The sequence below is a fragment of the Ammospiza caudacuta genome, chromosome 1 (assembly GCF_027887145.1).
Source record: "Ammospiza caudacuta isolate bAmmCau1 chromosome 1, bAmmCau1.pri, whole genome shotgun sequence".
NCBI classification, from domain to species: domain Eukaryota; kingdom Metazoa; phylum Chordata; class Aves; order Passeriformes; family Passerellidae; genus Ammospiza; species Ammospiza caudacuta.
The window spans coordinates 52,848,166-52,875,068 of record NC_080593.1 but is presented as its reverse complement, the minus strand read 5'-3'; the positions used below and the strand labels follow the sequence as shown (position 1 = coordinate 52,875,068).

The 26,903-nt window shown below is 37.8% G+C and overlaps 1 protein-coding gene across 1 annotated transcript; it reads left to right on the top strand.

The window, feature by feature from the left end:
* Positions 1–26,033, top strand: STK17A (serine/threonine kinase 17a). The gene is made up of 7 exons (XM_058800216.1): positions 1–288; positions 7,517–7,729; positions 14,742–14,886; positions 20,059–20,185; positions 20,881–20,929; positions 21,063–21,242; positions 22,045–26,033. Exons 1-7 carry the CDS (start codon positions 110–112, stop codon positions 22,376–22,378), a joined length of 1,227 nt encoding a protein of 408 aa, XP_058656199.1. The 5' UTR covers positions 1–109; the 3' UTR covers positions 22,379–26,033.
* The last annotated feature ends 870 nt before the right edge of the window (positions 26,034–26,903 follow it).

Sequence of the window (26,903 nt, the reverse complement as noted above, 5' to 3'; positions counted from 1 at the left end):
GGGCCTGGACGGACACGGACACCGGCACAGGCAGGGAGACGGGAGCGCAGGAGGAGAAGGACGAAGAGAAGGAGAAGGCGTCCCCCTGCCGAGGGAGAAGCCCCGCACCATGAGCCCCGACGAGAAGCCTCAGCCCGGTCGCTCCCGCGGTGACCGGCCGCCGCCACCTCAGCCGGCGGCCGGGCGATCCCGGCGGCGGGGCGGGTTCCTGGCGGAGATCCGCACGCCCATCCGCACGGAGCCCTTCCAGGAGCGGTACAGCCTCAGCCCCGGCCGGGAGCTCGGCAGGTGAGCGCTGCCTCCGCCGCCCCGGACGGCGGGGACGGAGCGGGGCCGGGGGTGGCGGCAGCCCGGCCCGGGGGTCCCTGCCGGGGCAGAGCGGGGCCGGCGGGGCTGTGCCGGCCCCGAGGGCGTGCCCCGGCCTGGGCTCGGCTGCAGGAGGGCGCTGGGAGGCAGCTGTACCCCGCAGCTGTCCGCCCCTCCTGCTGCTGGAGCCATCCTCGGCTCCCCAGCCGTGCCGATCTGGCTGGGGAGAGATGCTGTGCTTCCCTGGGAGCCCGTGTGCAGTAGTGAATATTGGTCTAGAGTTCCACTGGAGAAGAAAACCTGCCTCCCCCCTTTTTTTTTCCTTTTTTTTTTTTTTTTAAGTATTAATTATTTCCTCGAGCTTTGTAAGCTATGACGTGGAAAAACAATTTTACACTCCTTTAGGAGAGCATATGCTTGAGAGTAATCTAATGGTGGAACTTTTCAGAGAGTTAAAGCCGGTTAAAGTCTTGGGTTTGGAAGTGATTGCACATGTAAGGTTTAGTCCGTGTATAATTTCAACACATGACTGATAGAATGCATGGTTTAGGGCAAAAAGGTTTCTGCATCTTGGGAACTACATATATGGAATTTCGGCACCACTTAACCAATACTTTTGTCTGAAATTCTGTCACTTCCTATTAAAAGAATGATAGTATTCCTAGAATTACATGTGCTTCATCCAAAGACTGTTTCAGTAAAAAAGATTAGATGGAATACCACCGGATATATGGAAAGACATCCTCCTGAATGTATGTTCTATTGCAGGTTATGCTCGCTGTGTAACTCAGTTTATACAGTGGCAAAACCAACGCCTTTGGAGCTAAGGAGGAGTTTCAAGGCAAATGCAGCTGCTGTAGGTACCTGTAACAAATATTTAGGCTGCCTGGGTGTTAGCTTAATGCTCACTTAGCAACTCTGATGTACCAGTAGAATAATACCTATTTAAACATAGTGGTCTAAAGCATTCAGATGGTAAGCAGGTGGGAGAAACATCCCATGGAATGAGAAAGCTTTTTGTAGATTGTTGTGACCACAATGTCTAAGGCCTGGAAACTGAAGCTAACTAAAGACAGGCTACAAATCAGCCTAAATTCTAAGAAACGGTCCAAAAGGCATGGAAGCAGTGAAGCAGTGTAGTACGGAATGTCCTGGTATCACTCTGTTTTGGTTTTTTTTTGTTTGTTTTTTTTTTTGTTTGTTTGTTTTTTTTTACTTGAAGTTGAGATGACTTCAGAAAATATTTTGCAGTTCTTCCATGGAATGAGCATTTCCCTCAGAGCCGGGTGATAGTCACCTAATCAGAGCATGGAGTAGATGAGGGTTCTTTCTGGAACAAAAAAATACAACTCAGATGATTTCCTTAAGCTAAGAATAACAATTAACTACTGCTTCAAGTCTTAGTCTGCAGTTTAAACCAGTAAATAGCAGCATGGATTTTTGAGTGGAATATTTTTTGAATATTTTAAGGATGACCTTCACGTGAAGGCTGTGATTTTGCACCAGGAGTTAAAATGAGTTAAGTGGCAGTTCTAAGTGTTTGTCGTGGTTTTGAGCAACAGTTGCACATATTTTTGGTTCAGACTATCTCTCCTTAACTTCACAAGTGTTCTCACTATCTTCTCTTTTAGAATATAGAAATCTCTACATTTTAATGCATGTGCTTGTTTTTTTATTCAACAATTTTAAATTTTGTTTTTTAAAAAGCAGACACTTTAGCTCAAATATTCAAAGACTATTTTTTGCCACCTCTGCGACAAAATGTAGGTGGAAAATCTCTCTGCCACTTATAACTATAATTTTCTTGATAATTTATTAACACAAATGCTTTCACTTTTATATGTTCATAAATTGTGTAATTCTCTCTTTATGGGTAGAATTCATCTTTACAAAGAACAAATTAGCAGCCAGGTATGGCAGGTTTTTGTCTTTGATGGAAAGCAGTCATTGTGCACACAACATAATCTATTTTAGCATTAAGATTTGGTAGAAAAAGGTTTATACACTCTGTGTTTGTCCATCCCATTTCCCAGAATTTGAGAAACAGTTTGAAAGCTGAACTTTAGGTAGGTTTGAAAGTAACAACATTTGTATGGATTGTGTTTTAAACTGAGAGCACGGAGATGGAAACAAGTTGGTTTTTCACCTTTGCTGAGATCAGGGCTGCTGCGTGAGCTCAGCAGGTTTGTGCGGTCTTTGGCCTCCCATTCTGTCAGTCAGCACGTGTACGTTGAACTTCCCAGGGCACTTGGAGCCTCTGCTTTGTATTCTCTGGTCTCCTGAGTTTGGAGGAGGTGGGAAGAAAGTGGAACATGGCAGAATGTTAAGGCATTGTAGTTCTGGTGATGCTGGGAGGAGTGGTACGGGGGCTCTGGCCACAGGTGGCACATTATGGAGCAAAAATCCTGGGGGAAACAGTCCTGAGAGGTATGGATGAACCTAGGAGGAAACTTGATCACAGTGTCACCAGAGGGACTTGGGTGCAAACCCGTGGGAAGTCAGGCTTCATTAGTTCTGCTCATAGGAGAAAAAATGCTTTCAGACTGTAGAGCTTGTGTGCTTCAGAAGGTGCTGCCTCGTTCGGTAGCTGAACAGGCATTTGCAAGTCTGTGGAAACACAGCTGTTGGGAAAGCCAGGTTCACTTGGGAAAAATATCAAAAACTTCGTTATAATGGCTACTCGGGAAAGGAAATGATTGCAAGTTCCTTAACATGACATGGAAATAAAAGTTTTAAAATTAAATTATTTAATATATGACATTTTGGTCCAGTATTCTCAGCCTTAATAATTTTACCATCCTCAGAATCACAGTATTCTCACGCAAATCTGACCTTGCATGAGGTCTGAAATCAAACTTACCTCTGATGATTGTTTTAAGGGTGCCACTTGTCATCACCTCACTGAGATTTAAATGTTTTCAGACAATGCTAACTTGAGTTAGGTTAGTTTGAAGCCGTGTCACCTTTGCAGAGGACAAGACACCAATTGCTTAACTCTTCCCCTTACCACTTGTGCTTAAGCCATAGTTGTACTGTAAAATGGGGAACAATACAGGAGTCTACTTATAATTATATTTAGTTGCTTTGCTCATTTTCCTTGAGAAAAAAAACTCCTAATTGCAGACAAAGTATTACTAGGCTATTAATTCTTCAGTGTGTTGATGGAATGTTGCACTCCTTTTTTTATGTGAAACAAGGTATGCACATATTATAAGTCATCATTTGTGTACAGAAAAGAATACTCTTGATTCTAGAGCTAGGTTAGAGGAAGGAATAAGTTGACTGGTCTGTATTCTGGAAGGTAATGGTCACCTTAAATGATTGATCCTCAGTAAAATTATCTTCTAGCAAAATGTGTGCACACATGTAAATATGTCCAATGCAGTTCTGTTTTTTCTTCTCGTTCCCGTTTTTTTCTTAAAGCATACAAGCTCATTCTCCACCCAAAGGTGAGAATAAGAAACAGTGTAATCATCCAGGGAGTGTGAAATATTCTTTGTTTCTGACTAGTGATGTGGCTGTAGTTTCATGTGTGTGTCTTGGATTTTTCCCCCCCTGAAAGAACAACTCTGGCATGCACTTTTATTTCTCAGGTAGGTTTCAGTGATGTGTGTCTTAGCCGTACATGACACTTGTACCATTTTGTGCCATGACACTGCTGCTGTCCTCAGCTGCTCTCTGCAGCAGCACAGTTGGGGTGAAATAGCTGTGGAACTAAGCAAAAGTGGGAAAGAGGTGAAAATGAAGAGCTGCAAGTAGTTGTTTTTGCCATTTGAGAATAAATTTATGTGAGTAAAATATTCATGAGCATCAGAAATGTAATCCCTGCACTTTAGTTGTTTGGAAATCCAAAATTGTCGGGGGAAAAAACCCACACTTCAGAAGAAATGTTTGATATGAGTTACATAATAAACTGCATATAGTATTGTGGATCTCAGAAAAGTTTTTTTCTGAACTTTATAAAAAGTAAACATTTTCACAGAAAGAACTTATTCCTGCATTTGTTACAGTGACAGTGTTTTATAGGTCACTTTAAAAATAAGATTAGTTATTTTTAAATATTTAGTTAAGCTTAGTTATTTATATATATTATAAATAAATTACTCAGGTTAGTTCTCTGTTCTGATCCTAGGACAACAAAAATTAATTGATGTCACGTAGATGTTGCTGCTTATCTGATTTGACAATTGATTTGTGATTTGACAATTTACCTTTGAGCTGTAATGTGTGCCTAATGAAACAATGCAAATTCTGTTTGCAATCTGAAAAGGTGACATTGAGCTTCTTTGTAATCAGATATGATTTATCTTAACTCATAATTCTTGAATATTTGAGACTCTTGTGAGGCCTGAGAACTATTTAGAGTTTCCTACTCTCATCTCCCTCCAAAGCATTTTTATTTGTGATTGGATGTCTGGTGGTCTGTTTTCAACTTGACAAATGTGATTTTCATCTCAAAATTATTCTTCTTTCCATGCAACATTCTCACTGCTAGCTCTTCTCAATACACTGAAGTAGCAATGATGTGATCTAACACTATTTTATATACTTTTTTATAATAAGTTCTGAAAAACTGGGTTTTAAGAAAAGCAAAGATGAAATGTATGCAATGTGAACTTCATAAGAATACTTGTTTATATATGTCTTATCTATTATTCTGTCTCAATCAAAAAGAAATTCTTTAAAACTTAATCTGTTGGTGTTACCATATAGTGGAAGCTATCTTTGGATCTTAGCTCTGAAATTTTCTCAGACATGAATCTAGATCACTGCACAGTAATTAGTTCTACTGGTTATAAACATCAGGTTTGTCAAGTTTGATCTTTTTGGGGATCGTATTCAGAAAAGATGAGTTCTAACAGGCAGTGGTTATAATAGCTCTAATTATAGGCATAACCAAAAGGAATCCTGGGCAGGATTCTTGGTCTGAGACAATTTAGAATTAGTATTTGTCAGCCAGCTGAACTCCCGTGTAACCTGTCCTTTGAATAACGTCACCTATCAGGCTTCTGGCCAGCTCAGCTAAACAGGACATGCGTGGCCACACACGGTGGTGGTGGCTCTTGCTGCTTCTTGCTGCCCCATGAATTCTGTTTTATTTCCATAGTGACTAATGCACGCTGAATCGCAACATCGGTACTCATTAGGCTAATTAACTTGTTTCCAGATAGATTTTGTATGTAATTCAAAACAGCATGGTACTTGAAAGCTGCATTATAGAGATTTCAAACTTTTCTAAGCCACTTTCTCTAGGTCCTTCCTGGTGCTAGAATTAAAAGCTTTTGACTGCACTAAGGCAGCATTCAAGAGGAAGTAGGCAGTGCATTCAGAGACTATATAAGGAAAACAAGGTTAAACCCAGGCAGGAACCTAGATTTATTGGTTTAAGGCTTAGTATCTATCAGGTGTTGAAATAACTTGCTGTTAAAGGGCTTCTCAATTTATTTTTATATGTTGTTTTTTGTCAACATACTTACCAGTTGATTTTTTTCTTGAGATGTTTTTTGGTGCTAAGAATTTGAACAAGTGTATTAACACTTTTGATAAATGCATAGCTTCCTACTGTATATAAATTTTGGGCTACAAAATTATCTTCATGCATTTACAAACTTCAATAGTCTTCATGTATGTATTAGTAATTAAGAACATTTTCCCAAAAAGTTAGGTTCAAGACATTGAAAGCATATTCTTGCTGTTTGTATGCCTTCACCAGACATCTGGACTGTGCTGTGATCTAGTCTTAATACATATTGTGCTGTAGATAATGTGCTTATGCAAAATAGTATTCCTAGAGGAATAACTGTGGCTGTATCAGTGGTTACAAGTCCAATTATTTTATTGAGATTGCCTAGCAAATACCCACTTTGTGGGTACTTATTTGACTTGATTCATTTAGACTGTGTGATTTTGAAACAAATGCTTATTAAAAGCAAGCTGACCACAACTTTGTTTAGCAGTTATATTTCATGGATAACAGTCTTCTGCCAATAGGCTGGGAGGGTGGAATCTTTGACACGAGCTGAAGTAGTTAATTCTGTGAACTTTGGCTTGGATGTAGGAGAGGCAAAATCCATAGTAATTTTATTCCAAAATAGATGATGACTATTATTTTGGTTTCAGCAACCCTACAGCAAGTAAAGGAACAAAATAAAGATCTCAAAGCTATTCCTGCAACTTTATAACAAAATGTTTACATATAAATAAAAAAAGGTAGTTTTGATGATCATTATACCTGTTTGGTAAGAACTAAAGCAAGGTTACTGTACTTCAAAGTATGAGAATTCATCATTGCATTAGTGAGAGGTATTAATTAAAATACCTTTTTAGTCTAAAAATCAGCCGTGTGTGAGAGGAGCCGAGCGGAGCAGGTGGTGTGGGACTCTTGCAGGAAGTTGAGAGCAGGCCCTTGTGCCAGAGTGCTGTGGGGGAAGTGGTGTGACGCAAGCGCGGCACTGTGGTTTGAGCTGGCCCGCTGCATCACCAGGTGTGTGCTCTGCCGAGGTGACGCTCATTAATGTGGGCCCAGCACCCTGCTCAGCTCTCTGCTCTCTGCTCCTCCTCACCTTGGCACTGCTGCCAAAATCGTGCTGCACAGCTTGATTTTAGTCAGGCTGCTCCACTGTGTTTGCATTATCCCTGTTCCCTTATTCTTAGTTTCACTGTATGAGTAGATGGTTTTGAGAACTATTCATCAAAAAACTCCAGCTGTTATCATTTGAGACGTGCCATGGTGAAAATACCATCTTGAAAAATGTAGAGTATGGATATTGCATGGCAAATGGAGCAAGATTCAACAAGAGTGCTCTTGCCATGGATATAGTGGGATACTTCAGAACACAGTAACTGCGTTACTGTGAGGTGGTCAGAGAAAGCATAAATTGCTCATTTGTACATTTGTGTTTTGCCAGCTTTTTAAATTAAAGTTTGGAGTCTTGGGAACTAGCACAGCTTGTTTGCTGTTTTTGAAAACCGTACTGTTTGAATTGATTGGGGTTTTTTTAATTCCTTATGTTTCATGGAAATTATTTACACTCTGGGCTGAGGTGTTTTGAACACAGAGATCATCATTCAGCAAGGCATCTTTCTAAATTCAGATTGAATCTTAAATGCTAATAGTGATTTGGTTCAAGTTTCCTGAAACATTATTATTAATTTATAAAGGCCATGCTGTCACTAAGGCATGTAAAACTAAATTCTTATTTAATTTCAGGGGGAAATTTGCAGTGGTGAAGAAATGTATCCAGAAGGACACTGAAAAAGAGTTTGCAGCAAAATTCATGCGAAAAAGAAGAAAGGGCCAAGACTGTCGGATGGAAATAATCCACGAAATTGCAGTCCTTGAGCTGGCACAATGCAACCTTTGGGTCATTAACCTGCATGAAGTTTATGAAACTGCCACAGAGATGATTTTAGTCCTGGAATAGTAAGTATTAGTAATAATTCCTGAATAACTTTCTGTAGTATTTGCTTAAAAGTAATAATGTAAAAATACTGTGTATCAATGTGAATAATGTAAAAAAAAAAATATTGGTTGCCTGTTACCCTTGCTAAACTTCAAGAATAATTGCGAAGAAAATGACGATTACAAGAAGTTACGTGCAGTCTCATAACTACTTCAGATTATAACAAATTTCTCCAATTATGTAGTATCTTTCAAAGCTGAGCTATAATTTAGGTAGTTAAAGCATCTTAAATGAAATATGAACTCTGTACACTCCCTGCATGTGACGAAGAGGAAAGAAGCAATGAGTATCTGTTCAACAACCAAAGTTTATTTCACTGACAGTGGCAAAAATGGGATGAAATCTGCTGTGGTTTTTTTCACCAGTTACAAAAATGTATTGAAAGCAACATCATTGCTAAAAAGAAACTATTACAACCTTCTGCAATAGAAAACTTGCTACAACAGTATCTTTTTGGGGAAAGAAGGGAAGAGGAGGATTGAGACTTAGAATAGTTTCTTTCAAAAGGACACTTGACTCTGCATTTGTCTGTGTGGTTTTCTCCACTTCAGTTTGTCCAGATGGGCATTCCTGCAGCTGCTGTGGCTGTTCATCTCAAATGCCAGTGGCTTTAGATAGTAAGGCATCTCACTAGCTTCCAGTATTCAGCCAAATGCTTGTTGCTACTGAACTGTAAATTCTTGTTCAGTTCTATAGATTTTAAATAATTCAAAGAGGAACAGTGAGGCTCAATAGTTCAGAAGTGACTTGTTTGTTAAGATAAATCTAGTTTGTGCAGTTCTTCTCTTACTTGATAGCAAAAAGAAATGGTGAGAAATCTTGTGTACCAATCACATCTTGGTTAGGAGTCAAAAGAAACTATCTTCAAAGTCCAGTGAAATGGAATGAGACCATGTCTCCTAAGGCAAAATTCCTTCTAGAATACATTTTTTAAACTTCATTGTGACCTTAATGAAGTCATAATATGTGAAATATTCAAGTATCTTTTATAATACATAGGTGTGACAGAGCTTCTGGGGTTTTAACTGCTGCTACTGAAACTCATAAATACCTGCTTTAAACACTAGCAGAAATTTAAACTCAAATACAGTTTCATTTCCTAGATCCTATGGGATTTAATATGGGCAGTGGAATCTAAATGAGCAATGAGTTTTGTGATACTTTCAATGCAAAATTCCTAGTTTTCTTTTAGAACTCGATTTTCTTACAGTTGCAAAACTCTTTTAATATGAAGTATTAACTAGGTTGTTAAGTAATTAGCAAAATTACTGGGTTTATATGCATCAAACAGTCATACCTCATTTCAGATAAATAGCTGTGTGCTGGAGCTGTAAATTACAAAAACAGTCTTTCCCTGACTTCAGCAAGTATGTCTGGATGCTTCTTTAGTGTTCCAAAGACATGTTGCAACAAAACAGGTATGAATGTTGGTGAATTTCTGACATTCTGAATGCAGAGGATTAAAGAACATACCTAGACTGCAAGCTTCTCTAGGGCATTTCAGTTTCTATTAAGCTTGATGGTCTCTGTGGCTGATCTTTATCTCCTGAAGAAGTAAAACAAATACTTAATCTTGGCCACTAACTTCATCTGCGGAGATTTTAAAGTTTCTTGTCTTGATGTAGAATCTCTCATAAGGGCTGAGGGTTTTGCCTTCAGGAAATGTTTTGCTTTCAGGGAGAGAAATAGTAATGTTACGTGGAGGGTTGGCTTTCAAGCACTATTGATTTTTGAGAGAAAACTAACTTAAAATGTTAATATTAAGTGTTAATATTAAGTGTTGAGGAAGCAAGGAGGCACTACAGTGTTGGGTTCAGCTGTAGCATAGCAAATTGGGACTGTCTGCATCCACCCTCACAACAGCCTCTGACTTTGGTTTGTTGTCATAAGACCTCAATCAGGGTATTTAAGGCAGAATTTTAGGGGTATAGAAGTCTAAATGGGTAACAGAAACCCCTGAATTAATCTGTGGGCCAGTTATGTTTCTGTATTTCACTGAAAATAGAATGAAAAGAACCTGGAATTTTGCTGAAGAAAGTACAGATGCAGTCTGGGAAACTTGACATAGCAGGTATAAAAAGAAAAAGCAAATTTGGTAACTTTTGGACTTCATACCTGTATGCAACCTACCTGTCATCTTCCCATTTCTTTTGAAAGAAAGAGCAGTAGTGCGTCTGATGCTTAAGAACTGGTCTTTTTCATAAGTGTTCATCACCATGTTTTTACACATCTGGGGAAGGGAGAGATGATACTAGTGAGAAATTAGTAGGTCAAATGTATAGAATCCTGTAAGTGGAGCTTCAAAAATTTTCATCCTTAATATTTTGTTATGAAGAGCCTCTGAACTGAGCCGGTAGACTTCTGTTACACTTGTTTTAAAAAGAGGAAGAAGTTGTCTTTTTCATCTTGAAGACACAGTTAATATTTATTTTATATGCTGGATGAAGTGTTTTTTCACCTGTAGATATTTGGATAATGTAATGGACTTACATGTTCATTAATACTAATGGACTTACATAGTCTTGGACATGATTTATTGTCCTACTTACTGGAGGAGTGACCAGTTAAAATAAGAGTCTGCTGGCAGGAAGTGATCCATTTGGCATAGGATTCAACAGACTGAACTTGAAGCAAACCCACTGCAATCACAAATAACTGCTGCTCCAATGTTTGCATCGTGTCTGAGTAGCAAGAGGAGTTGTTCTAGTTAGCAGTCTCAAATCAAGACTGGAAGTCTAAAATCATTTTAGGGGAAAACTTCTCAAATTGTCTTAGTTACCTTTGTTTGTGTTTCATTCAGTTCTTGGGCTGCCTGATTGAAAAGGTGAAGGCAAAAAGCTAAAAGCATTTGTCTGAGAACTGAGAACTTCTAAGACCAGTATCTACAATTTTATGGATTTGGAAGATTCTCTTCCCATGTTCTCTCATCAGATATGGATTTGTAGTTTTCTCATGCTTTGGGAACATTGGTACATTGCCTTACACTGGAAAAATTACCAGTAAGTGCACTTACTATCCAATGGTGTGCCTAGCCAAGGACAGAGGTATGGCTGTCAGCAGCAATGAGCATGAACCTTTGCTGGTAGTATTACAAGCACTGTGGTGTGAACTCCATGTACAGAAAATAGATGGCTTTCCATTATTTTGCAAAGATACCCCTTTCAAGAAAGACTTTTGACAGAGTTGAAGATTGAGGAAGCAATTTTTTGTCCATTGCAGATTGTATATAACTCAGCATTGAAATCAAGTGTGTTTTAGGAATTGGTCTACGTATTTGTACTCTGATGATTTGTACTTCTGCATCCTTCAGTAACTTAATGTCTGATCCATTAAAGCTGGAGGAATAGTTCATTTCTTCAGGTGCCCTGAAATAGGTTTGTTCAATCTTTTTCTAACAATAAGTTAAATGACTGTGTTAGTGTCTCCTAAGTGTACTTGAAAGAAGTTTGATGCTGAATTTCATACAGTTCATTGTTAAGATATATTTCAAGCAAGATAAGTAGTCTCCATTTAATCTAAAGTCAACATAATTGTAACAAAGATTAGGTCTGTAGACTTCCAAATGACTTTTAGCTCATTTATGCTGCTAAGTAGATATAAAGTGTTAGCATGCTTTTCATTGATGAAGAGCAATTGGATTTCACTTGAAATGAGAGAAATTCATGGCACAACAGTACTTTCATAAGGAAATTAAAATAGCTAAAGAATTATGGTTGCCATAGCTTTCAAGTTCAGAAAGCCTTCTTTTGTCTCACAATTTTTTCATACGCTTAGCTAAGGGAGGGTGTACTACAGAAATAATGCATTCTAAGTAACGCTAGGTTTCAGAATGTTTTGCCATTTAATATGTCCTTATCAATTTTTTTTCAGATTAAGATGGCTTATTTTCTTAAAAAGTTTGTTGTCCTAAGGATAATTCTTTGCTTTTATCCCCTAAGAGCATTTTCTGAAAGGCCCAGTCATTTGCTAAGTTATTTCATAATGACAATTAGAAAAACTACAGTTTAATGCAAAATGGGTAAATGTTATTAACACCAGAGAACTCCTGGTCTGCATATATACAGAAATCATAGCAGTGACATGGCTGTGATATGCTCTTAGCAGGTATTTTGAGCCCTTGAGGCCCTCTATGGTTAGATTTCTTTTCCCCCTGAAATCTAGCTGAGGTGAAAGTATTGTTAAGGAGCTTGGCTGAACTTGGAATAGGTGTGCAGGAGGATCTTTTTGGAGTTCATTTTTGCATTGTGCTTCCAAGCACTTGTGACTGGCTTGGCTCACAGCTCCCTGACTGTTTTGCTTAAGGGAATCCATTAAGCCTACTCCACAGCAACAATACACAAAATGGTCTTGCAGTATCAAATTTCCATGTGTTCTTGTAAAGAGTGCCTGGTTTGAATGTGGGATTCTTTGGACAGAATGAATTGTCCGGGATTTGTCCCATCAGCCTCCTAAACAGCAAAGTTAAGATCAAAAAACAAAACATTGCATGAGAAGTCACCTTCCCATGTGAAACTACTTTGAAAAGCCAAGTGTCTATGGTAGCTGAGAATGGCAGTGTCTTGTAAGTTATGAAGTGGGTGTGCATGTGTGAGGGCTGTATTTGCATGTCTCACTCTTAAAAATGCTGATGAAGCCAGGCATCTTCAGAAGTATAGGGAGAGACTTTTTTTTTTTAAATAAAGTTTCTGGATCAAGGGTTTTCTACTCTCACGTTGGTAGCACTGTCTCTTGATTTCACTGATGGGACATTGCTTCAACTTTTATTGCCTTGCCTTCTAACGCCTATAATTCAGTATTCTTTAGGTGTAGTATTAAAATTCTAGGTAGCTTACATTTTAGTGTTGGTTTCTGCCTCATTTTTAATTAAGTTGCACTAATAAACAAATTGTAACAGATGCCTACCAAGCAGACATATAGCAGGCAGGGCTTTATAAGGCCCCCCACCCTCAACTTTCACTGTTTTTTCAGGTGGGTCTATTAAACGTAAAGTGTGATCCCATGTTTTGGGTATAAATCTGATTTCACTGAATTAAATAGCAGAAGTATTTTGTCCTTATTGGAAGTGGCAGAGCTTTACCAGCAAAATCCCAGGGTTATTGCTATAAAAGACACCATGCTAGTAATTTTGGTAGAAGATGTTATCACTGCATGTGCACTATAATTCACTGCTACAAGGGATTAAATCACTCTTCAAGTAACATATTATGGCATTCTTAAGGCAGAAAGTTTAATTTATGGGTTGCAGTAGATCTTTTTCTATTCCTATCTGGAAAGTCCAAGTGATGTTGCTTTTTCAAGGAATTTGGCTTAGGATATTAGAATACACTAGCTGATGTTCATTTTTTAGATGTCATTAATATTTGAATCCTGTTCAAAACTGAAGTATTACTATTTCCATGAATTAAATAAAAATGGACTGAGAAAAATGTGATAGTGTCAGGCATATGAAATTTTTCAAAAGGAATTATAGTATTAATAGTCCCTTGAAAAACTCATTTTATTCTTGAGCTCTATCTCTTGATACATAAAGAAGAAAAATAATTATTTAATAGATGGTTTTTCTGAAAGAAAATCTTAGTTTAATAAATCAAATTGTACTGCTGTACCAGCTAGCTAGCATATAGAACAGAAGTTTGAAACTCTTTAGAAAAAGATACAATTTAACCTTCTTTTAATTTTTTTGTAAGAATATCTGCAGGGAAATTTAAAATAATAGCTGTGAGAATACCTCGAAGGGCAAAAACTTTTTTTTTTTTTTAAATCCATGAGGCTTTTGAAAGTACTAGGACTGTAGCAGCAAAGTTAGTGTAGGCAAAATGAACATTTGAATATATTTAAGTGTTTTTTTCTAGGAGTACACAGTTGAAATGCACCATTTTTGTATAACTCTCATTTGCTGTTATATTCATGTTGAATGTCCTCAGGATAGCCTAGGCAGTACAATTCATTGGAAAAAAGCAAGCAAAGGCAGAGCAGGTGGGTATGCATCAGTAAAGATTAATGCTTGTGCAAAGTCATTTTTGCATGTCACAGGTTGGTGTAACTGGAGAGGATTCTGCCCTTGAGGCTTTCACCACCTTTCCCTAACGGGTGATTATAGAATTTCATGCAGAACAAAGGGTGTATGTGCTGATTTCATAGTAGGAGTTCAACAATCCATATGCAAAGTGGCCCCATTCTAACATTGTTATGCCCATTCTTATTTTAAGATGGAGCTTCTGTTCAGTTTATTTTACTTTTGATGCTGCAGGTTTATATTGTAAAACAATTTTAGTTACTAGAGCCATTGCTATACAGAGCTGGTGCTGCATATGGCTTCAGAGTACTTTAAAAACATTCATTCATCTCTAGTTATTTTTATATTTTTTGTTATTCTGTTATTTGTTTAAACATATATAAACAAAAGAGGATGCAAGCTGAGAGCTAAAATTTTCAGAGCTATTTTTAGATGAAAGAAGTTTAGAAACTTAATGCATCCCTGTATACCAGAGAGTTCATAAACAATTCAGTTACAGACTTTACATTTATTTTGAGTATATAGTACAAAGTGTTTTGAGGAGGGTGGGAGGTAGGGCAGCTTTGCTCTATGTTTGCTGAGATTTGCCTTGGCCAAATTTCCATGTAGTTTTATACCAATGGCAAAAGGCACAACTTTTTTGAAAACACTGTCCTCAAACAATTGAGGCATTCATCTGAAAGCAAAGTCAGTAGTGTTTGAAAAGTAGTCCCCAAAACGTCTGTATTATTCATATTCTCTAACCTCAATGACTAAAATCTTTGCCTCTCTCCAAAGCTGCCATACTGCAGAAATCACTTCCAAGCCTGTAAAACCTTGCCAAATGTCTAATAACTGAAAATATCATGACTGGATTATACCTCCTGCTGACATTGCCTATACAAAAAAAAGGTGTGAGTAGAGCCAAATGGGTGCTATAATTTAGTCTGAACTCACAATATTCCTACTGTCCACAGTGCTGCTGGAGGTGAAATCTTTGACCAGTGTGTGGCTGAAAGAGAGGAGGCCTTCAAAGAAAAAGATGTTAAGCGACTTATGAAGCAGATATTAGAAGGAGTTGCATTCTTGCATAGAAACAATGTTGTTCATCTTGACTTAAAGGTAAGATTAGTACTGTATTTTTCTTATTGATTTCTCATCTGTTGTCTTTCTTGCTTATGTCACAATAATGCCAATTTGTAATTAACATAATTTTACCTAATTATACCTTAAATTATAAAATTAAACTTTTGGGATAGAGCAGCCACTAAGTCTGCAAGCATGTTGAGGCATTTCTATGATTATGTTAAATATAAACTTCATTTGATTAAGTGAAATGTAATCAATTCAAAAGTCAATTTGCCTTGCACCTTAAATTGCAAATGAGTGCTTTGGGTAAGACTGACTTATTTCTACATTGCAGTAAAAGTGTCTGGGTATTATATGGGCATTGAAAACCAGGTTTGTCTTTTGTATTGACTTGAGTTTTAATGAAGAAGGGTGGTAGTGACACTGGTGGAATAATGTGTAATGTTTCAGAATGAAATGTTCAAACAGGACTGGTAAATTAATATGTTAAGTACATTTATAGCATTTTCTTCCCCTTTTTCCCCCAGTTATTGTAAAACCTAATTTAAATGTCTGACATTTGCTGCCAAACAGCTGAATGACACCCTGTTGGTGTATAAATAATCATGATTTACGGAAACAAGTATTTTTTCTTATTGAAAAATAGTTTTGACCCAAATCAAGTGACAAGTAAAGTTGCCATCAAGTGAAATCTTATGGTCAAGAAGGGAGTTATAACAGGCATCCAGTGAAGTAATCTCTCCTATGGGCAGCAAGCTTCAGTTAATTTTAGTTAGCTTCTCTCATTATGAGGTTGAACTAGTTTATTGCTAAGCAAGGCAGTCTAAAAAGTAACTTGCATTACATTTTTTAAAATTCTTTTTGCATGTCCTATTCTCTTATTTACTAAGTATATTGTAAGCTGCTGCATGTTTATTCTGTTGCTGAGATCCTTACTTACACTTAGCTGTATTTTAGCACTATTATAAAGCTACCAGTAGATTCTAGTATCAAGCTGTATGGACTTAATATATTAACTTAGCACATCATGAACCATTCATCAGCTAAAGCAGATGAATCATATTTGCACACAAATATGTCATCTGCCTGGTTTTCCAAACATTTATTCAAATTATATGTGGGATTCTTTAAAATTTTGATTGAGTCATACACACAAAATACTAATAATTGTACTAAAAGAATTAATGAAACATTTTTAGTAAGTGATGTGAGAGTAAGTGTTCGGAAAGACTAAAACTGAGCAGTTAGAGCTCCTCAAAGTTCCTTTGTATGCTTAAACAAGATACTCAGTGTCACAATGGTTGGCCATTTAATTTCCTTGAAGCAAAATGTGTAAGATTAAATGTCTTTTGTGGACAGTATATATTTGTACATGTTTGTAGTTAAAGTTGTGGTGTTTTTTAGCATCGCCAGCTGGATATCTGTAACTGGAAATGTGATGTGTTTTCTATTACTACAGTACTTATTTGCAAAAGTAGACTTGGGATGTTAATTACAGATTTTTTTCCAGAAAAGAAATTCATAAAAAGCTGACTTAAAAACTTCCCAACTGCAAACTTACACTATAACATGGAGCATATGCAGTTCTTGCTAAAAAATCCAGCATTGTTTTGCTGCCTTAGAGAAGTTCATTAGCAGAGGAAGTTGTGCAGTGATTGAGGTTAATTAACATGTTTATACATTACTGCAGTGTGTGTTTAATCGGGTCCTACTCGCAGTGGAATGACTTTCATGATTTATAAAACTATCAGTCTTTTGCAAAGTAAGCTTTATGGAAGTCTTCAGAGTATTGGCAAACAAAAATTATGGAAGTGGTAGAATTAAAAACCATGACTTGCAAAGATTAATTGATCCACATGCCTTACAAGACAATTTTAAAAGGCCCATTTTTGACAGAACTCAAAAAGTTGGATGTTCACTTCAGCCACATATTTATTAACCCACATCTTCTGTTGTATCCTGTGTCTCATGCTGCTTTAACTTGCAGCTTAAAGCACAGTGGAATTTACTAAGTACTTGTTTGTGATGACATTTGGAAGACTTCTGTATGTTTATTGCTGCTATGCAAGGTGTTTGCCAATAGCAAATTTTACAAATTTTTTCTAAAATGGGGGGTTTTGCACTATTAGTTTCACCTTTGTGTCTCTAAAGATTTCATTTGTCTGTTACAAATTCCTTTGGAAAGGTCCATCCAATTTTCCATATGTTGCACCTTCAAGAAAAGTTAAATTCTGTACCCAGAAGAATTTAAACCCAAGTGGTCGTCTGTATGTATTTGCCAGCTTAATGTTAATATTATAAATTTAATGAATCAGATCTATGACATTGACAGCTAACTTGCTTTAGCTTCTCTTTACCCTCTGAACAGATACAAGATTTTTCTTGAGACTAAACACTGCAGAAAGAAATGGGGTATTTTGTTGTGGCTTAGCAAGGTTGTCACCTGATCATTTCTTTCCAAAAGCATGGTTCTACTGAAAGATGGTTGAAATGTGTCTTGTTAATAGCAAAGTACAATTATGTAGCCTAATTTTGACTTGGATTAAGAGCAAATATAATGCTACCAAGTGCAAATTAATTATCACTTGACAGTATTGTGTTGATGCTATTTAATTTGCAGGGTGTGCACAGATTGTAGGCAGGAGTCTTTCATCTCCTCTTAATGGTGCTTAAAAGCTGCAGAGTAAGGGAAGTCTCCTTTCTCTGTGTTCTCATTTGCTCTTTGACTTAATCTCGAATTGGGGTTAGGTAAAAGCTTACTGTAGTTGGGAATGGAAGAGAATTTAAGCTGGCATGGGGGATGAGGAAGAAGGTGTGGGGGTCCTTTGCCTTTTTTAGAATCAGCCAAGTTAGTATCTTTAGACATAATGAAGCTGGGGTATCTCAGCTTGTCAATTTTCCTGTTTCTGACCACTACTTCTTTGATAATTCCTGTCCTTTCTTGTAGGCATCTGAGGTTTTGTGAATATTATATAATTAGATAACCTGCAGAATTAATGAAATTAGGTAAGGTGAGGCATTGATTAGATTAAAAACCTGACCTTTATTGTGTGTCCTTAGTCTTTATGTGTCTTCTTGAAACCAATTAAAAATACAAGAAATAGGAGGATGGTTCCATCTACATGGAACCTTTAAGCCTTGCTGCAGTAGAGGGGGACATTTCAAACATTGCCATTTGATGGTTTTCATCAACAGTTTCAGTAGTGCTTGAGGGTAAAAGTGAAAGGCCCTTTTTAAAATGGCCACCAGGAGAGCCTCCAACCCGCATCTCCTCTCTTTGTGGGCTGACTGGAATTAGGCAAACTTAGATGTACTCTAGCAGAGTAAAACCAAAAGAGAAACACTATTACAGATGTGAGGAAATTATCTTCCTTTTTTGAAATTTTGAGTAATGGTGTCAGGCTGAGAACTATGGTGAATTCAAAGCTATGGCTTCTTTAAGGTTTCATGTTGGTGTTTAGGCTGGTACTTCACAAGAATCATTCCTTAAAATAAGAAAATTATTGGTATTTCATTAGGAATTGATTCAGAGTTATGACTCAATTCATACTGTAGACAGGGGTTTTTTTTCTGCATAGGTGTGTTTTGCATAATAAGATTTTTTTAAAAGACAATAAAAATAGCAACTGCTTTAAATACTAAAATGTTAAAATACAGAACTGAAGGGTTTCACAAACCTTTTCTATTGAAAATTTTTCCTCATTTAAATATAGAGGAAAAAAATTTTTTCTCATGCTTTTAATTTGACTCTTCATAACTAAATTTCTCACTGGGAATAACATCTGAGAGGGTAATGAGGGAGGCATAGTTAGCTTTTTTTGATGTTTGCTTTTCTAATACAAATAGAGAAGAACAAATCTGAACGATAAAGAATGCGGGAATGTGCTGCTCCAAAACCCTTTGTATAGCCCCCATATCCCAATTTGTAAAGAAAATTTAAAAAGAGCTATTCTTAATATGTAGATTTACAAACAGAAAAGAAATTGACAACACCATGGAGTTAGTTTCAAATGACAGTTTAACTCTGCAGGAATAAAAAAACTTGACTACATTCAGGTCTTGCAGTGAGGAGAAGTGGCCAAAGTTTTTAAAAATGTTCTTGCCCAGGTTTATTTTTGTATTCAAAAGCAAGGCTGTTCATGTGAGAGCATGTCTTCATGAGTGACTGGGGATGGAGGACAGAGCAGCTCTGTGCTTAGGGAAGGAGTACAAATGTTGATGTTAGTCCATCTGAATTATCAGTCAGAGGTTGCTTTGCTGTTCTTACTCTTTTGTCCTCCTCCCTTTTCAACCACTCTGATGCAAGATGATCCAGGTTCCCAACAGACTTCTGCACTTTCATGGAACTTGTGCTTACCAGAATCATGAAAACAGTGCCAATTATCAGCACTACCATTTGGAGAAGTTAATGATAAAACCCAGTGTGTTCACTGGTCTGGGGGTTGGGAAAGTGAAACCTTGGGGTTTTTTTTTTTTGGTTTTTTTTTTGGCAACAATATACTTCAGTTGCCAAAGTTTTTCTTAAATTAAGCTAGCATTTAAAATAGTAAGGAACTTCTTAATGACCACAAAGGTGCTTTGAAGGAAGACAGCCAAGATCTAGTGACGTCAGTGCAAACAAGTTTATCCAAAGGTGATGCTCTTAAAAACCTGTTTCTCAGGCTGCTATATTTTTTTTAAAGCTCTTCTTCAGTTCATATTCTGTAATACAGTTGTTTGTACTTTGAACAGGATTCAGGTTGGTTGCAACAGACCTTTAAACAGGTGCAGTCAAAATAGTTGTGTGTTCAGGGTTTTTAAAATGATTGGGTGATTTTGGACAACCTTCCAAGGGAGGTATTTTACACCATCTATTGGAAGAATCGAGGAGCAAGAGGAGTAAAAAAGGTGATACAAAGGACTAGAGAGGTACAAGTGTGGAGGTACTTGCATGCTATTGTTTAATGACAGCTATTGGCATGTATTTCTAATATGTTCTAAGCTAACAAAGGTTTGATTCTCAATTCTAAATTTATAATCCTGCCATTCCTTTTAGCCTATGTGTTTCTTCAAAATCACCTTGGGGGAAATAGATAAATGATCCAGGGTATCATACTTGTTACAGGAGGCACTGTTGTTGCTCATGGTCTAAAATAATTATGCAATATGATGTCAATGACATTTGGTTTTTTGTGATCCCAAAAGTCTTCTCCTCTTGTTTTTCAGCCCCAAAATATTCTGCTAACCAGTAAGTCTCCTCTGGGAGACATTAAGATAGTAGATTTTGGCCTTTCCAGAATAATGAAGAGCAGTGAGGAACTAAGAGAGATCATGGGAACTCCAGAATATGTAGGTAAGTTGTTACTGTAGGATTGATGAATAGTCCAGGCTTCTGGGGAGTGAGAAGAGGATTTGGAGCATGCCAGCCTGGCTGGGGAGTTACTGTGTCACAAGATCGAGTTATTACTTGGACTGGTACTGCTGCCAAAGTTAGAACTGGCAAGTCTTGCCAGTCTAATGAACTATCATTGTGTGCTTATGTTGAAGATGAAGACACGCTTTAGATGAGTCTTACCAGCAGTCATAACAAGTATTGCCTGGATTAAAAGTTTAAATTCACATACTCAGTCTCTGAATATTTTAGCCAGTGTAGGTTTTCTCTTTTTTTAAAAAAAGTCCAAACCACTCCAGGCCTTGAAAATATACTTAAGAATATATTTAAGTTGTATGGTATATCTTCATAGTTATGGGTTACAGTGCTGCAATATGCAATGTTGGCTATTTCTGTTTTGTCTGCAAAAAACTTGTATATAGATTCCTTAATTGGGAAGGAGGCTGGCCTGGCTTCTGAAGATGGCAGTAAAAGGAAAACAATTTTTACACTTAAAAACAGTGAATAATAGAAACCACTTAAATAACCTGAATAGAAGTATCTTGATTTCAAAAGACTGTCATGCTTCAAATGGCTTATCTTAAATTTTACCACATGACCATTATTGCATTTTTTATCTCTAATGTAATGTCTGCATTTTTTTTCTCTCTGAATAGCTCCTGAAATTCTGAGTTATGACCCAATCAGCACAGCAACTGATATGTGGTAAGTTGGACAAATTAATGGTCATCATAACTTTACTGAAAAGGGTTGTTCTTTGGGGATTTCTTTGTTTATTTGCTTTTAAGAAGAAAAGGCTAACTAAAAAACTGGTTTTCTTTTTTTACTTTCAATTTAGGAGCATTGGAGTACTGGCATATGTTATGCTAACAGGGATATCACCTTTCTTGGGGGATGATAAACAAGAAACATTCTTAAATATATCTCAAATGAACGTAAGTTACGCTGGAGAGGACTTTGACCTTGTATCAGAGTCTGCTGTGGATTTCATCAAAACTCTGCTGGTTAAGAAACCCGAGTAAGTAAAATACACAATTGTATATGCTAATATGTCAGACTGACTTAATTTTAAATGTAGCAAGTGCTAGTGTTTTCATTTTTAAAGTATAAGGAGACTTTGATTTCATTGTGCTATTACTTTTTATGTATATGAGAAGAGAATTCCTCAGTTTCCATCCAAGATTGTATATTCCAAAGGATGTCCAAGTGTTAGTAATTAAAACTCAAATTACTTTCAGAAAACTGTGTATGAACTGTAGCTTGTAGCAGTGAACACTAGACCCATTCTTCTTGCTGGTACTTTGCTGGTCTTTTACATGAACTGAGCTTTGAGTCCTTAATCTTGGATGGTTGGTAGAGAAACTTTGCTTTTCTGGTTCATTAATACACTTTTCTTAATAGGCAGCAAACTGGAAATTCCATGTTCCCAAACAGAACAGGTGTTTTCTGTGGAACTTTACCAGTTCTTCATGGGACATGTCAGCTATTGAAATTGCCTTCTGCTTGTCATGGGGAATATTTGAAGAATGTAGAAGTTAGATAATTTTTCTGTATATAAAAAGTATAAACTTCAAAAGTTGGTTGGCAACGTGAAAGTGCAAACTCATATTTAGGGATCTATGAATTCCTTTCTTTTAAGTGCTAGGAGTTCATCTACTTGAATTGCTGTGGTCTTTTTTGGTAAAAGATAGCTGTCAGTGCAATTCTGTCTGTCTTTAATACAGTCATATCCTTGGAATAATTTTTGGTGACACCTTCTGCAAGTTTCTGAATTTTGTATTCATTTGGACATTTATTTTAATACTTTCCTTGCTCTGCAGGGACCGGGCAACTGCTGAGGAATGTCTTCAACATCCATGGTTGGAACAAAGTGATAATCCTGCTTGCAGGGCCTGGAATAAGAGTACAGAAGGGGAGACCAGTGATGCCATCCAGAAAGATGCAGATTCTGCCTCTGAACAATCAGTAGATGCTGAGAAGACTGGAGAGGAAGAATCAATAGTGACAGAAGAACTAATTGTAGTGGCTTCATACACACTGGGACAATGTAGGCAGTCAGAAAAAGAAAAAGTAACTGAGCAGAAAGCCATTTCGAAACGATTTAAATTTGAGGAACCATTACTGCAGGAAATACCAGGAGAATTCATTTACTGAACTGCATGGAGCTTCATAGCTATAACTGGAAGGCAGTTTTTTCTACTAAACAAAAGTATTCTAGCAAAGTGAATTTCTGATATGCAATAAATGTTCTAGATAAAGGAAAGTGTTTATAAATGGCATACAAAAAAATGTGCCAAGTTCTTATTTTCATGGAAGAGATGAGATTTCAAGTGGCTGACATGCATTTAACAAAGAGGATAAGCTTATTTTTGTTTTTATTTTTATTTCTGGTTTTTTGTTGTTGTTATTGATTGGTAACAGATTTTTTGCTAATTGTTCTGGTGTTCTTGAGAAGTTCACACTGGAAGTGTTTTGGTGACAGATGTCAATAGGAGTATTTTAGGATACATTTTGGTATTTAATGCAAATATATAATGCTGGGTTTTCCTCAAACGCCTCCTAACTTCAGTGGAACTAAAACTTGAGTGAGAGGAGAATTTGATCACCTGGTTTGACGTACAGATTTCAGTCATGCTGTGCGTATTCCTTTGTTTACATCAAGTCAAAGACCCAAACTCCTCTGGAGTGTAGCTGAACAGTGAGCTGAACTTCTCTAGACAGAGATGCACATGCCCCACTGGGAATGAAATCTGTACTGGAGATATGTATGATTTGGGAGCACAGTAAAATTCTGCTCCTGAGGGTGATGTATTTGCTTATTTCAGTCACTTGTGAGCCAGCAGAGATTGTTTCCTTCCCCTCCCGAGTTGGGTGAGATGTGCCAATAGAATCCAGCTCAGTGTGGCCACACAGTGCTGATGAGAGGAAAAAAGAATGACATTCTGACGTAGCTCCTCTGAAGTTTCTGAAGTTCTCTCCACTGACTTTACCATGTTAGGTTAGACAGTTTGTCCAGCTAATCAGCCCTTGATTCCACTTCCCCCAGAAGCAGCTGGGGTTTAATGAGGTCATTTCTACCTTCTTTCTGTTCCTCTAACTGCTGCTTTAAGGAGAAAAGGAGCATCATTAGGCTAAATTACAATTGTTCCATATAGCTGTCAGATGAGGAAGAAGATACTGCTTCTTCTGAAACAGTGAAGCACAGCTCGTGCCTCCTGCTTCCTGATCACTCTCCCTTAGACACTTGGAAACACAGCATGTTATGTGGCCTGGCAGAGTGGGATAAGGGAGCAGTGTGGATGGGTCATAGTTCTCAATGGACGCAGTCCCTCAGAGGACAAAGCTGGCACCAACTGGGCACCAAAACTGAGTGGTTTTTGCAATGTACAGATCTGAGGATCTTGGCCTGAGTCCTAGTTTTCTAAGAAATCTTTCATATTGATGCTGTTCCAAAGTTTAATTTTTATGTAATGGAAGTTTAGTACTATTATATTGCATACTGTTAACTATTCAACTATTTATTTGGTTTCTTTATGCTGTTCCTTTATAATAAACTCTGACAAAAGTTTTCTTGCTATAAAACAGTGAATAGAAAATTTTGAGCTAGTTTTTCCCTTTTTTTCCGCGTTGGTACACACTTTTCTAATTTCAAATGTATCAAATGTTCTACTCCATTTAGTGAGGAGGAGTTCAGGGCTTTGTGCTAATACTACAGTTACTTCACACAAAAGTTGAATGGCTTAATAAGAGCAGCAGTACTGGGGTGATCTGATCAGCATGGCTGGAAAGGTGGGGAAAAAGCACTGGTACAGAAGAAAGCTGAACCAAAAGCAGTGGGATGATGGGTAGTTTTTCCATAAGGCTTCATTGCCAGCGGTTGGGCTACCTTTATTTCAAGCCCCATCGGGGAAGTTGCACCTAAATTAAACTGTTCTATCAAGCATCTTCCCCTATAGCATTACATATTATTGAGTATTCAAGTAGGTAGAGCAGCTTCTCGTTCCTCAAAGGTGTTCCTATAAAACAGCCAGTGGTGCTCAGAACTGAGTTTGGGTGTGTTATATATTGTAATGCAGAGATGCCTCTCGTGCTCTGGAGAAAGGACTCAGTTGCTGGACAGCTCTGGGCGGCTCTCAGCAGGAGAATCTTTGAGCCAACAGTGTATCTGTGTTAGCTGGGTGTTTCTGGACACAGAGAGGAGCTGATCCTACCTACAATGTAATCTGTTTCAGCCTTTGTTAGGCAGGACAGTGCCATCATGGCCATCTTTCACTCTCCGGTCATTTGCCCAAGACAATTTACTTGGGTGAGGGGACGCTCATTCATGGAATTCTTCTGTACAAGATTGCAACTTCTATCTTCCATCAATGCCATTTTGACATTTTTTCCCTCATATCCATACTTCCATATGTTACTAAGCTGAGCAGAGCAGTGAGATTGAAGCATGTTCACATCCTACCCTTACAGAACAATGTTGCCAGTGTTGCACACATAAATGTTTAACACCATTTCACTTACTCTTTGTAACCACAGATCATGTCTCAAATTGAGACTGGTACTAATGGAAAAGAGTAGGTGCTCAGCAGTATACATTTTGTCCTATATATACTGTTTTTAATGTATGACAGTGAAGCTTAACATGTATACATTAAATATATACTTATTTCAAGGCCAGCTTTTCTTGAATTGGCTGCTTTGAGATTTCCAGTGGGCTGCATCTCTGTTGAACTCTTTGTGCCTTAAGGTGATTTTATACACTGTTTTTTAACGTCATTAAGAATTTGTATAGAGTTGTGAAGGTTTACTAGTGTAAGTTATAAACAAGGCATCTTAGATTCACCCTTTAACAGGGAAAATTTTCTGTAATGTTTAACTGCTGGACGATCAGCCAGACCCACACCCTTGAGGCTCTTTCTGTTCCACTGTGAGTGGGGGTAAAGCTGCAAGCGAGGTGTTCCTACTCTGAGGTGTAGGAAGGGGCTGTTCAATCAGTGTTGTTGAGGAGCTCAGTTATGGATGAAGTGACACATCAGTAAAACCAGGAGCAAAGCAACAGCTGTGAGGAACAACTGGTTTTCTGCAGCTCCATGAATATGGGGGACTGTGTTTATGTACTCAGGTCATTTAGGAAAAGCTCCTGTGATGGTGGGGAAGAGGCTGCTTGTGGGGAAAGAATCAGCTCCTTGGACCTTGTGGGCAATGCTCCCCCACTCTCCAGACTGAGCACATGCTGGCTGCCTTTGTAGCACAGAGAGCATGGCTGCTGTTTGCTCAGAGGCAGGATGCTGAAAGAATGGAAGGGCAGATGTTCCTACAGAGTTATCTGTGGTTCATGGAAGACCCATGAGCTGTATCAGTACGAGGAGCAAGTCCAGGCCCAGACCCTCTTTCAGTTATTGGAATAAATAGCAAAGTCCTAATGAAAAGCACAGCCTTGTCTCCTCTTGTTGCTATATTCACCTCTTTAAGGGAGAGGCTTATAGATTTTATAGTTGCTATTTTTGTCCAAAGTGGAATTTGCATTGTGATTTGTCTCACGTGTCACATTTTTGTGTGCAGGTCTCTAAATACAAAAGGTGAATTCCAGTTTGTGATCTACCCCCTGAATCCCCCTTGAGAGCTGTTAGGTCACAAATGCAAATAAAAGTTCTGCCCATTCTCCACTGGTAGTGCTCACAAGGGATGGGGAGGGAGATGGGCCTTGCATCACATTACTTTGTGGCTTAAGATCTCTCTTGAATATTTCAGGTGTTGCTCCTGGAAGACAGTTCAACATTTTAAAGAAATAGTGCCAGTTCATTGTACTTCTGATAAGGCGTTTACTGTTTCAGGAACTTTACAATGAATAAAATTTTGTTTTCTGAACAGCTGATGGATCTTTTGTTTTTTGTGCTTTGGGAAACACCCATTAGCAGGATTACTGATATTTTAGTTTTCTGAATCACGCATTTGTTCAGTATGTGCAGCAAATATAAAATGCATCCAAAACCTTTTCCATACTAAAGCAATATGCTTCCACTGTAGAGTTTTTCACAGTACAGATGTTGAATTAAGCTGTCATTTTGATTAATAAATACAGTCGGGAAAATAAAAGAAAGTACAGATGGATGTGATAAAAATCTCTCCTAATTAAGAAAAGGGTAGGATTCGTCAAAGTGAAGCAGAGCATATAGGACCAGAGTCAGTACTGCAAAATTAGGAGAGGAAAGGGAACTACTTGAAAGGATTATCTTTTTTCCTGTAAACACAGAACTTAATTACATTGAGTCTTTGCTTGCTTATAAAAGTAGACTCACAGTTAAGCTGGTGATGCATTGAAAGCAGTGTGCCCCATCTCTTCAATTAATTTGCAATGCCAGCATACAGACTGAATTACACAGGTGTTTTTTAACTAATCCTCACAGAGAAGTCTCCTGAGCTGCCAGGATATCACTTACCATCTTCCACTTTCCAGTAGCACCTTGTGAGACCCAGCTGGTCTGGCTGCTGGATGGAAGGTTGTGGGCCTTACCAACCAAAGAGACGCAACGATTGTTTCTCAGAAGTTACTGAATTAAGGTCCTTTGCTCCTAAATCTTCTAGGAAAGCAAATTAATAAAAACTGCCTTAGATTGGTCAAGGAATTACGTTAGTCTAGTATTTTTATAAAATTAGTGCTACTTAAAATGAACCAAAGGTG